This window comes from Pagrus pagrus (genome assembly GCF_965226575.1).
Source record: "Pagrus pagrus genome assembly, chromosome: 18".
In the NCBI taxonomy this organism is placed as follows: Eukaryota; Metazoa; Chordata; class Actinopteri; order Spariformes; family Sparidae; genus Pagrus; species Pagrus pagrus.
The window spans coordinates 6,732,816-6,746,772 of NC_140202.1; the positions used below are offsets into that span (position 1 = coordinate 6,732,816).

Consider the following 13,957-nt stretch of genomic DNA (forward strand, 5'->3'; position numbering starts at 1 on the left):
TATTGTGGAAACTGCCAGAGGTGTTCTACATCTAAAAAAGGAGACAGACAAAATCCACACTGGATTTCTTGACGGTTGTGTCCAGTAGCCTTCACTATGTGCACAAACAACTATCATTTTCATAACACAGTGAAAAAACTGTGTAACTAACCCACAATGCAGGAGAAAACTGGATAACAAGATAAGATAGAGCAAGTGAAGAAAACATTAGGACCTGACATGTATGTCCCTGAATGTTTTAGATTATCAACATGACAATAAAAACTGTTTTTAAAAAAGTGACTAATGATAAAGATGAACAGAGGCCTGGCCTGGTTTTGGCACTAGATGTGTGATACTGAAACAGTAGTAAGGCTCAGGTATGAGGTTTCAGGATAGCTCTTAGTTAACTAAGCAAGTGAAAGCTAAGGATTCTCCATCTTTAGCTGAGGCTACTCACCCATTTGTTTCTTTTTATCTTGGCCTCCGATGGCACACAGTGCTAGAACAAAACACTGTTAAAGTGCAAAAGTCATACATTTACATTATAATAAGAGAACTGTATGTCGGCAAGCTTTATATTGAAAGTCTAACAGAGCGTTGCATATAACGTATTATTGCTAACTTGACCACAGAGACGCTTACGTTCAAAACTGACCCTAGAGGGGGAGGCAGAGCTTCATAGTTTGAAGCTTAAGGCACTGACCAAAGATCTGAATGTGTTGTCCTCAGTAAGTTTTCACTACATTAAATTGTTCCCAGACTGCTATACCCTGCAATACGGTTCTGCACGCTGCCATTCTGTTTGTCTTGCATGTCTGCACTGATGTTTGTGTGCTGTGACACCAGCTCCTTCCTCCTTTCTGTTGGTTTGTGAGTGTTGTGTTGCTCCTGCATGCTACTGTACCTCTGTTACATTATACTTAGTAGTTGTTTTTCTCCCTCACTCATTTAGACACAAAATCAGATAAAATAAAACAGTAAACATGACTTGTTACATGAAGATATTTATTAGTGCACGTCAGTGTTTCGAGCTAAATTAACCCACTTAACATTTTTGTTTTGACATTTTACTAACCCCTCATAGTTTCAACGCCTTCAGATAGCATCTACTAACTCGCATGAAAAATAAAGAAAATTGTGGGCTGGCAGATTTTCTTTATATCTGTCTTGTCCGATCCATAACACAGGTGAATATATAACCAGGTCTGAGGTATATAATTTACACAGATCTGAGAGACACTGTAGGCCACCTTCTGTCCTTAAAGTCCAAGACAAAAACAACCGCTCACTGTTCACTCCTTATTGTCAGGTGACAATATCAGTAGATGGAATCCTGACCACCACGGGTTACACCCAGGAGGACTACACCATGTTGGGCTCTGATGACTTCTTTTATGTGGGAGGAAGCCCCAGCACCGCTGACCTGCCTGGATCTCCAGTCAGCAACAACTTCATGGGCTGTCTCAAGGAGGTAAACTACCTGCTGTTTGTTTGGGCTAAAAGTGGTTTTGGCGTGATGATTGGTTGCTCACAGCTCATGCCAATTTTGATTTGGAATGTTTAGATGTGTTCAGATTAAATTTTTATAATTTCATATAACATATTAGGTATTACTTCTCCAGCTGGATTTTAAACTTTTTCATTCGCTGTTAGAGATTTTTGGAATCAGGAAATTTGCAAAAAAGGCAATTTAGGTTTATAAAAAGTTGAACTGATAATTTTTTTTGCCAACTAAGGAGCAAAATAACTCAAAATCAAGCTGTTAGATTGTCCAGTTACTTCCTGTCTGATGAGCAGAGAGCAACATTATCATCCCACGGGTGTCTTGTTTCTGTCCACTGGACAAAAGTGGACATAGTTGGTCAGATTGCGTCTCACTAATCACTCCAGATCTGAAGTTTCATCTTCACCTTCTTTCTCCATCAATAGTTCAGCTTTTCCCCATGCATTATTTCACAGGTAAAGAAGACATTTAACAACCTTAAACTTTCTTCAAAAAAACATTTCAATTAATAATACTTTATTAATGTATTTAGTTTTACTTTAACCTTTGATAAAGTTAGGGTCAGCAGGTATTTTGTGCTGTTTTCACTTTGCTTCACCTCTAAATACAGTTGTAATACATGCCAATAAATTTAAGTGGAGCCTCAATGACACACACACACACACACACACACACACCCACACAAATATATTGTTCCCTCAAGCTGATGATGTCATATCTTAGCACTTGACTGGAGCCAGTTGCACGTACACACACACACACACACAGAGTACATCATATGGGCTGCGGGGAGAAGGGAGGAAGTGGCGCAGTGGCCATTTAATCCCCCTCTGGCCTACTTCCTACTCTGTGCCATGCTGGGCAGGTCTGCGATTCCCTTTGCCACCCACCCACCCCTGACACACACACACACACACACACACACATGCACATTAGGTTTGAATCCTTTTTTTCCTCATGATGGAACACAGAGATATGAAGGATAAAGGCGGTGCGGCGTAACAAATATGAGACAAACAAATACATGGGCTTGTGCACACATATGCATACATTACATAATTACATACCTGCATTATAATGATTGTTATTTATTTTTAACTCAGTGATCGAAAAAAAAAGCTTCAACTTATTTCACATCCAATCATCACTGCTACTATCATCAAATAATGTAGCATATGAGTGATATTAAACTGTGATTGTAAAAGTGTTTGTACTGGACCATCTTGTATTAATATTATATACTCTATGTGTAATAGTGTGTAAATTGTGTGTATATCAAGAAAAACAATTTAGCAGGTCATACTTTGCTTTGAGTTGAATGAGAATGGATTTTTACGCCACAAATAACTTGAATCAATCATCAATCAATTTTTACAGCTGCAGACAGTGTTTGTTTCTCACCAGCAGTAAATACACATTATCTGAAAAAGACATTTTTCACACAGCAGGTTATTGCTTTAAAGAGTACTCTGCTAATTCAGCATCACACTCCTCTAACACTGTCACAATCACAATGGACAGTTTACAAAATGAGGATCAAAACTGATGCAACAGATACAATCAAACAGAGGTAATACTTTAAGTCATTTGCTGAATTGAATGGTTTAGAATATAGTATAATGTAGTTGTATGCAGCTATAAGGACAATTTCAAGTGTTTATTTAGAAGCGGTTAAAAGCTCCCTTAAATGTTGCTACTATTCTTTATCTGCTTTTTTGGCCTTAATTACTGATGCACATATGATTTTCACTATTACAAGTATATTTTTAGGTTCAGTTTTGTAACATGACTTCATCCCTTAGTTTGTGTAGTTTTTTGTTCTTTATGTGTAGCAGCAGGTCAGCAGGTCCTCTACTTTTGTGCTCAACACCGGAGCCCCCCAGAGCTGTGTGCTCAGCCCCTTTCTGTTCACACTGTACACCCAGACATTCAGAGAACTCTACTGTCAGCAACAGAGCAGCTTCTTTCCTCAATTCATCCTCTGCACTCCACTTTATAACAAAGTTCCTTATATAGCATGACGGGACTTCAGCTCACATTTTGTTCTTCAACCTTGGTGTTGTAAAATGACAAATAAATGAATCTTTAAACCTTTGAACTTTTATTGGCTTTTGGATACAAAATGTCCTTGACATTGACCTTGACTGTACCACCTTGATGTGGAATCGCTTCAGTCATCTCGGAAATTGACTCTTGAGAGGGTATACTTTGATAGCAAAATCATCAAAATCCACCAATTAGTTGTTGACATTTGCTGCTCTTTGTTCTCGGTGGATACAAGTGGGAGCCATCTTGAAAATATGCAAATTAATAAATTGCCACCACACATTACCCAGAAACTAGATGATTAGATGTCCCAAAGATGCCAAAAAATTACTTGTTTTTTAAGCGGTCTTGCTTGATTTTTCACGTGTTGCAGCTGACTGTATATAATATAAGCAGAGTTATGGAATTGATCCTGGATTGACATTGATACATTAGCATCTGAGAAGTGCAGGTTTTAACGCCGTCAATCAATTGACAGGTTAATTTAGTGGTGTGAAAATGGTTCAGAGTGTATTATCTGTTTACATACATATTAATCTGTCACACATTGGTCAGTTTAAGTTATTGCACTGGTTAAAAATATTTTGTAATGCTTTATCATCTGGAAACATACAGCCATACACAGGTATCCATTTATGCACACTGGTCACAAACACTTCTCCTACAGTCACACACATTCTGCCTACCTCCTCATTGCAGGGCCACCCACCCACAGATCGGCAGCAACCACCAGCTTCTCCCTCTGTCTGCTGTCCAACACCCTCTCATCCTCCACTCCCCGCCATTAGGGCTAATTTGCCTGTTGCCAATGCTCTTGTCCTCACCATCCACAGAGCGGCATTATGGATAAATGCTTTGTTACCATGGCACCAAGTACTGGTCGCCCTTGGTAGCCCCTGTGGCTGGCCGGCCCATGATTATTATGCCTTTCATAAGCCAGCAATTACAGAGAAAGCCTACATCTCAAAACCTACAAAATACATAATGGCCTACAATAACACATAATTGCTGTAATTGTGATTGTCATTACACCTCCATCAACCACTTGTATGGAGCCTTCTGGCTGCGCCTGCATGCTGTCGCCAGAAAAGATACACAAAGGACAACTTCACAAACTGAGCACTGACAGGGAGCATCTGTACCACTCATTTGTATTTCTATTTTTTATTTTCTCTCCACTAATTAAAAAAAAAGAAGTTTCTGAGTCGTTAGTTGTGGCAAAATTAGCTTAAAAAAATCTGACCGGAAGCAATTTAATTTCAGCGTAGGGTATGATATTTGGATCATTCTCCCTGTAGTACTTGGTCAAAAAATAGTGATATTTAACCAAATACGTTTACTCAAGCTCTTCCTCATAATGAGGCTTATTCTTATTGCAATATTCAGCATCCAGTTGTTTACGATAAACATGAATAATAACCATATAGCCAAAATCAAGGTGTATTAATAGTGCTTATTATGTTGTGCAGAACAATCAATACATGAATGAAATTAACCTGTTCATTAGCAAGTGTCAGGGAACGGGAACATACTGTATTACAAATATGTACACATACACCTATCTCACCTAACGTTCCTCAGATCATGTGAATAGTGACTGAAAGGATAGAGGCAGGTTTTCGCAGCGCAGCTCAACAGTTGTACGATCCCCCTGCTACTTTTGTAATAGTTACCAGGTGGCTCCACCTGGTAACTATTACAAAAGTACTCTACTATAATTGCTGCAATTGACAGTAACCATTATAACCATAAACTACGATAACATGCAAAGGCTCATACATCAGAATGAGGCCATTGAGTGTTGCTGCTTGATCTGATAATACACAATATTCCACCCATGACACTGATGGCAGTGTCATGGGTCAATTAGCACCAATTGTAACACATTCCTCGTCAAAAGAACGACATAATGTTACATAACCCTGTTACATACTGTAGAACATGGAGCAGTGGTGCACTTGATCCTCTTGTGGTCAAAATGAGTATTACAGAAACAAACACTTCGCAAAATGAGCCTTAATTAAAAAAAACAAAAAAAACTCTTTCACATATGAACTGCTATAATTATTTGTAATGTACAAAAAAAAGTATTACATTGTAAACAAATGCCTTTGACTACTGGCCTCAGACTTTTTGATCCAACTGATCACTTTTCAGAAAAGTGTCTTTGTTTGTGATTATGTACTTTTATTTTCCTTCACATATCCATCCCGCTTTATTTTAGTTTGTCTGTGACACAGTCCTACAATAATAGAGTAATTGCTGAAACTACACTTACACCAGCCTATTAAAAGCCTTCCCAAAAATATAGGGCCCCACTGCACACCACTGTCTACACACACACACACAAACACACACACACACACACACACACACACACACACACACACACACACACACACACACACACACACACATATCATTCACTGACATGCCTTTATACCTCACAAAATTATAGCTTATCCTTATCTGATTAAACAAATCAGTGTATAAATGCACCATCAACCTCAGTCACAAGTCATCTTGTGTTTTCTGCCAGGGGAATGATGCCACCCTGTGGGCAAGAATACACACTGCAATCTCTGAGCTTGCAAATGCTCCACTGAGTGTCTCATGGCAGCACAATGTGACTGATAATACAACAGCACTAACACTTCAAGTGAACTCCTGATTGCAGATGTGTCTACATGAGGGATACACCAATATAGATGTATGGTAAAGGATGGTTCTGGTTGTTTGTCACTATTAAGAACCTTTAACCCTGTTTAATTCAAAATATCTTGTATTGCATGTTTTTTATGTGCCTGTGTGTTCCCAGGGGGGGGTCTCTCTCTCTCTCTCTCTCTCTCTCTCTCTCACACACACACACACACACACACAGACACACACACACACAGACACACACACACACACACACACACACACACACACACACACACACACACATAGTCCTGTGGTGTTTGTAGCAGTGAAGCCATTCAATGTATGCCTAACCCCTAACCTTAACCAAACCTCAAATAATACCGTACCCCTAAACTTAACAAGGACCTCAGAAATCAAGTTTTGCCACATTAGGACCGGCATTTGGTCCCCATGAGGACTATTGGTCCTGACATGGTCAGTTTTTATGCCAGAAAAGGCCTCCAATAGGTAACAAAAATGCACATACACACACACACACACACACACACACACACACACACTCTACACTGTCAGTGATTTATGGGCAAGGCAGATGTCCAGGAATGATAAATGTTTTTGTCACAAGGCCTACACACATACCAAACACTCACACAATTAGCCTAACAGTCATTACAATAAGTTACAGGATCCAGTACAGTAGGACTGTGGGTTTCATGCTAGATGACTGATAATGCAGAGATAAATGAATGCATGATAATTAGAGCTATATAATGGGGGCTATATAATTGGAGACTAAAGATGGTGATGGATGGACATTTTCTGTATTAAACATAAAAACATAGATAGATAGATAGATAGATAGATAGATAGATAGATAGATAACTTTATTAATCCCCAAGGGGAAATTAGGTTATCATAGCAGCTGGTACATTCAAGTACATATACAATTAAAATACAAAGGCAATTATAGAAACAATAAGCAACAATAAGGTACTATGTACAATATGCAAAAAAACACAACAAAGTACTATATACAATATACAAAAAAAACAATAAAGTACTGTATACAATATACAAAAAACAATAAGGTGCTATATACAATAAAATGCTTAAGTAGTTATAGAATAGCTAACGTTAACCAACCAGCTACAGGCTGACAAAACAACATGTATTTTTTTAACCAATTACAATATAGCAAATCGTTAAACAAAATCAATCTACATGAACCAGTGCAAACAAAAGACACACATAAGCCAAAGTTATGTGTAAACATACCTGCGCACTGATTATGTGTCTATACATCCATGCTTAGCTCCCGCTGTCTCCTCCATGGACTTCAAAAGTGGGTGCTGCTAAACTGTCACTCCGATCGACACTGGCCTATAGAAACGTGTCTTACATCTTTCAGTGTAGGTCCCGCCCACAAGATGCAGCTCAACGGCGAGCAAAACGATTGCATTAGCCAACAAATCTTCTGGATTTGGAAACAAAACTTTTGGATCTGCATTAATACATTTTTAATCCCAAATGTATTTTACTTCCAATAATGCATTTGTTAATTACAGCGTCAATAGTTTTGCTCTCAAATCTGTTTTTTGATTGCAGAGTGGAAAGTTTTGCTCTCAAATCTATTCTGTTTGATTGCATAATAAAGACGGGATGGGTTGGTCGGCCCAGGATTATTCTGCCTTTATAAGCCAGTAATTACAGAAACTTTGTGACATAATTTCATTTTGGGCCATTCAAATATTCCAACTTCCTCAGAAGAATATCAAAATGCAGTGTGCAGATCACCACACTGAGTATGCTCATGTATGAACTCTGTATATTACTGGCATTTAATGAGTTTTCTTCTAACAAAAGAAAATGACATAATGTAAGTTCAATGCCCAATCTCAACTGGGATGCATTGATTCTCCAAGCAAGATGATTTGAATGAGCCATTGGTCTTTTTCTGCATTACTGCCATTAGGACAAACTATAGATTGTAGAGTGCTTCAAGGGTGACATATATTTGTAGGCTAATCCAAAAATGAGCATGGCCCTGGTTCCCTTGACAAAAAGCCGATGGGATTTTTAAGTATTTGGATTATTGCAGAAAATAAACACTGTGACAAACACAAATTTATGATACTTACACGTTTCGTTCAGCAAGAGAATTTTCACAGATGAACACTACTTTTATCATTTTTGAAGCGTAAATGAAATCTTCAGAAGTACAATGCTTTAAACAAACTACTTTGCTGTCGCATGATCTAACGTCACCACCACTAATCATCTTACTACAGTACACACTTATAAATGGATCAATCTATACGTTTAAGCTCATGTTAGCAAACATGTTTCATGACACGTAAAGGCTCCTAATATATATTTTGTCTATCTATTTCGACTTTTTCTATGAATTACATTATGTTTTATAATGAGGATATTTATGTACTATGTACTTTTGTAGCAATTTAACGTATTACCCTCTTCTTATATGCAAGTGCGAAAATGCTTACTTTTTTCCAGGTTTTAGGATTCTTGTGGCTCTACAGCCCCTCTACTTGAAATACTTTGAATACAAATGTTATTTTTCCTATTCCAGTGCTTTAGTATTGTGTGGGGCTACATCTGTTTGATATTGTCTCATGGAAATTCCGAGTGGATGGTAACATAAAAATCTAGCAGCTATATTGGCTGGCAATCTAAAAAGGTAATTTCAAGCCTGAGTCATATTGTGTTACATTGCTCATTCTCACACACTGATAAGAGTGTGTGTGTGTAATGTTGTGTGCTGAGGAGGCCTGGTTGAGGAGATAATGCAGTGATGGATTTCTATCATCTCGCTATTGTCAAACATTTTCAATTGCTTTCTGTGGCTTAAACTCTCACTCACTCACACACCAACATGTTCATACTCGCTCAATTCAGGATACCTATATGTATGTATGCATACTGTGTGTGTGTTGATGTGGACTGTGTGTTGGGTATCCCTCGGCCTGCTATCAGTCTCTGATAGCCTCTCTGCTAATGCTTCATTCTCATGTTAACCTGCAGCCTGCGTCTGCAGCGTGCTGATAAAGCTCCCTTTGCATCTTGAAAGGCCCTTTTGCTATTATTGTTCAAAGGTGGCAGAGACCTGAAAGTGACTTGTCAAATTGTCAGCTACACACTCCGTTCCCACCTCCGCCTCCCTGCCATACCCCCCTCCCTCATCCAATCTAAAGCCACAGTTTATGTGATTTATGCTCTCTTTTATCAGCAAGCATGTAACAGTAGGAAAAGTGTACAGTAGCCACATCTATTGTGTGTGTGTGTGTGTGTGTGTGTTTGTGTCTGGGCTAATGGTCATATCTCATTAAAGGGACCATCGTGTTTTCAGTACCAATACTGAATTATTAAAATCTTTGCCAAGTAAACAAAAACACCACAAAAATCTCATCATACATGTTCAGTTCAGTTCTGTTACATCTATGAAAAACCGTTAGCACCAATGCTAGCTGTCCATATAATTTGATTTCCCATAATGATTGGGAGTCTTTCAACCAGTCAGAGGTTTGATATTGACTTGTCCACCAATAAGAGGCTGATCCAACTATTCATGTGTGTTTGCGTATGCCAGCACATATGAACTGTGCTGTGGACGAAGAACCGCTAACTGGGACTGATACAGAGATGATCGGCTTCAAGATCTATTTTCCCTTCTTTGCTGTCGATGAGTCTGAAGAGGCTGTCATTTTTTATTTAGGCTTTTATTTTGGAGAAAAGAGTGGTGGAGCTTCTCAAGAGGCTCAGAATATTTATGTTCAGTCAGAGAAGGAGAAGGAACGGCTGCTTCATGTAGAGAGGTGGGGGAGAGAGATAGATGGAGGGAGGGAGAGGAGGATGGATGTAACACAAAGAGACGGAAAGGCAACAAAGAAAGAGAGTGAGAGCAGAGAAGAGGAAAAGACAATTTTCCATCCAATCCCCAAGCACCTTAAGGGATGAGTTGATTTACTGTCAAATCTGCTGGTGGATTATCGATAATCTCAGCCAGGCCCCTCAATCTACCCACTCAGCCATCGCAGCACTCTCAGATAGAACCCTGGGCACGGAGCGGGAGCAGAAGTATTAATATAAAAGAGAGTGAAATGGAGGAGAGGGTGTATTTGTTTTGTGTATGTATGGGCCCAAAATATAGCCAGACAGAGGGTGTTTTTCTGCCCAGAGAATTAAAGAAAAAAAAGACCTTCAATTTTCCACTTGAGTAGATTTCAATTTACACACACATCCCCCTCCGTGACTCCATCCTCCCAACGTTATTGATAGCATTTAGGGCTGTTGTGATAAAAGATTGGCCACTTAGTGTTTTTCATTCATTTGTTTTCCATCATTGGCAGGACACCCACTCATACAGGAAACTGTGTCTGTTACAAAGCAGCTTTATGGCGAGGGAGGTAAACTGTATCTGAGTAAAATGGGGATTTTTTTTTATGTCTAATTTGTTAAAGCAGCAGCGTCATCACATATATGACCATATAATTGTCAAATGTAGACATCCAGTGCTTAGCTATATGTTTGAAGTGGGCCTATAGATACTCAAGTAATGCTTTATATAAAGATCCTTGTAACAAGCGTCAGTTGAGACATAATCGAATTTTCTAAGTCCTTATAGATGCTTATTAACATTATTATGTGTTAATAAGACTATATAAGTGTTAATAATTACATCATAAACATGATTATTTTTAGAGGACATGTATAAGTTCTCAGGATCTAAACCGAGAACAGTGCCATGCTAGGGTTAATAAATCCTCTATTATTATCTACTATCCATGTGTAAGACTTTTTTAAACATCATTTTTTTTTTCAGGCTTTACCCATATTGGATAGTACAGCTATAAGTTCCCATGAAGTCAGAGTTTCATGAAACCCTGTTGTAAATGTGAGACGGAATCAATCAAAGTTCACATCCACAGTTTTTCATTCATTCTAAATCTTCATCGATCATTTTCTCATTATTTTAAGAGCTTTCCTTGTTTCATGATCAATATATCAATAAATCAATGTAAATTAAGCTTACTTTATTGTAAAGTGTTAGCATTGGTACTTGCTTAAATGACAAGAGTAAATATAGCCTATTCATCTTTGACAGTACCTAAAAAGGAGAATAACTATAATGTCATCCTTGTTCTTTTACAGGTGGTGTATAAGAACAATGACATCCGTCTTGAGTTGTCCCGCCTGGCTCGAATTGTGGACCCTAAGATGAAAATCCAGGGTGAGGTTTCCTATAAGTGTGAGAATGTGGCCACCCTGGACCCTATTTCTTTCGAGACTCCTGAGGCCTACATCAGCCTCCCCAAGTGGAACACCAAGCGGATGGGATCCATCTCTTTCGATTTCCGCACAACAGAGCCCAACGGCCTCATTCTCTTCACCCATGGCAAACCCCAGGAGCGCAAAGACACTGCCCGCAGTCAGAAGAACACCAAGGTCAGTCCATAGTCTCCAAGATCACTTGGTAATTTCAAGTCTGCTTCAAGAAATTCCATCCTAATGATATCTGCAAAAATTAGGTTGAAGGAAACTGGATTTATGTAGCATTTTGAAAAAGAAGTACTTAATCAGTGGAAAGATGGCCCTTGCATAAAACTGGGCTGTCTATGCAGTAGAAAGACACAAAATTCTTGAAATTGGTAATGCATGAACCAGAGAAAACAGAGAGAAAAGGCTGTGGTATTCACCAATAAACTCTCCCGCTGATGGTTACTATGGGTTGGGCAGTGCTTGGTTTTGTCTTGAGTCCATTTTGAAATAGGAAACAGTAAGGCAGCCAGCTAATTACAAACAACATGCTATTACATCTAAACAGTATACTTTATATGCAGGGCCGCCCCTGGCCAAATTGGGGCCCTAAGCAGAATTTTATTTTGAGGCCCCCCCCATTACAAAATGACTCTTTCAACAATGGAACAAGCCTTTTACAGATGCACACGTCTGCATTTTCTGGATGCGAAGTCATCAATGAGGTCATCATATGACAGCTGCTGTGCCACTTCTGAGTTGATGCTTATGATAGCCAGGCCACTCAAGCTTTCTTGCGCCATTGATGAGCTTCAGTTTTTGCTCAGCAAAGGCAACTGTAACAGGGAGAGTTACTGCAATGGGGCTAGCCTCACAAAGATTAAAATGCAATCAATGCAAATACGACTACAACTAATAATAATATCATTATGATTCGATCTGATGATATTTCTATATTTAAATATTTTTATATAGTTATTTATACATTCAGTACTTAGGTTCTATATTCCTACACTGCTGATTGCTGCTGCAATGCTTTAAATTTCTCCATTGTGGGTCAAATAAAGGATTATCTTAATTTATCTTATTTTATCTAATCTTATATGACTGTTAAAAATTAAATTCACCAAGAGATGGCGACATTTTACCTCCATAAAAATAGCCCAAAACTTCTATTGATAGCATAGATTGATAGGCCATAAACCTGAGCCAACATACGACCACCAACTGGTCAATTAACCACTCCTTTTTCAACAGAGGTGAATGTAGATGCAGTTAACAAGACATTCAATAAATGATAATCAGGGCCGCTGGAAAATTTAATCTCCAGTCCAGAATTATCCTCTCTTCTGTCTCACGATTAGCAGGCTAGCAGCTGGGGTGTTTATGCCACATAGTTTTTCTTTTTTATTTTAACAACATACCCACCTTCAAGTGAAGCACGAGCCTCCTCTTGTTTTGACTTTGTCTTTCTTTTGGTTGCTCCCGATTTATGTTGCCGTTTGGATGCCATCTCTACACCTGCATCCAACTGCCTGTCAGCGCATCTGACCGCTGATTGGTCAGATGCTGCGTGCTGTCAATCATTGCGGCAACGCGTGCGGTGTCAGATTACTTATTACTTCTCTTTTTTTTTCTCTCCTGCCTTGGGCTGACTTGGTGCTCTACGCACGCCTCATGGCAGCGATGCGCATCCTTTGCGCATTTGCAGAGAGAGAGAATGCGTCCCCTCTGCGTGTAGGGACGGGCGGCGCTGTTCATATGTTTCTGAAAACAAATTTTAGCATACTGAGAAATAGAACCAGGATTATGGTTCATGTTTGATCAACACTTTCTTGTTTTGCAGTTTGATCAGAGTTTGTACAGTACAGAAACAATATGGAAGCCACTTCCAGTTCACAATATTTCTCAATTGCAGCTAAATAGTATGCTAAAATATGTTTCTTAAAACATTTTGGGCAAGAAATAGCAATGTAGTAACATAATCTTGGCTCATAGTTTATCAGGACTGCCTAGTTTAGGTAGTTGGATCGGAATTTGGTGATGCAGGCAAACAAAACTAATGAGTAGTTGTAGTGATACAAAGCTGGTTGAAAATCGGCAAATTTTCCCTTTAATGGCAGACAGAAAAAAATGTTTCATTATTGGCTGACATTGGAATGTTTTAAAGAATGTACATGTATGACTGAACTATGTTGTGTATTTGTCACACATCAAGCCTTTTCTCTTATTGACAATCTTGACACAATGCATGCAATTTTACTGCAAATCAAATAATAATCAAAAAAAGAGCCACATCCTGCTTTCCTTTATTGCAGAAAACTCTGTTCATGTGTTATCTTTTGCTCTTGTCCAGGTGGATTTCTTTGCAGTAGAGCTGCTGGATGGCAGCTTGTACCTGTTGTTGGATATGGGCTCAGGGACTATAAAAGTGAAGGCAACCCAGACAAAGGTCAATGATGGTGCCTGGTATCATGTGGACATTCAAAGAGATGGACGCTCAGGTCA

The 13,957-nt window shown here is 38.8% G+C and overlaps 1 protein-coding gene across 8 annotated transcripts in view; it reads left to right on the plus strand.

The window, feature by feature from the left end:
* nrxn3a (neurexin 3a) overlaps positions 1-13,957 on the plus strand; it is a 194,704-nt gene that overhangs the window by 86,265 nt on the left and 94,482 nt on the right. For all 8 annotated transcript variants that reach the window (XR_014624704.1, XR_014624705.1, XM_084381018.1 and 5 more), the window contains exons 7-9: positions 1,292-1,453; positions 11,345-11,638; positions 13,806-13,953. Coding sequence is in view for 6 of the 8 variants with exons in the window: in XM_084381018.1 (XP_084237144.1) it covers positions 1,292-1,453; positions 11,345-11,638; positions 13,806-13,953 (604 nt within the window). In the remaining 2 variants the exon portion in view is untranslated. The remainder of the gene's footprint in view (positions 1-1,291; positions 1,454-11,344; positions 11,639-13,805; positions 13,954-13,957) is intronic.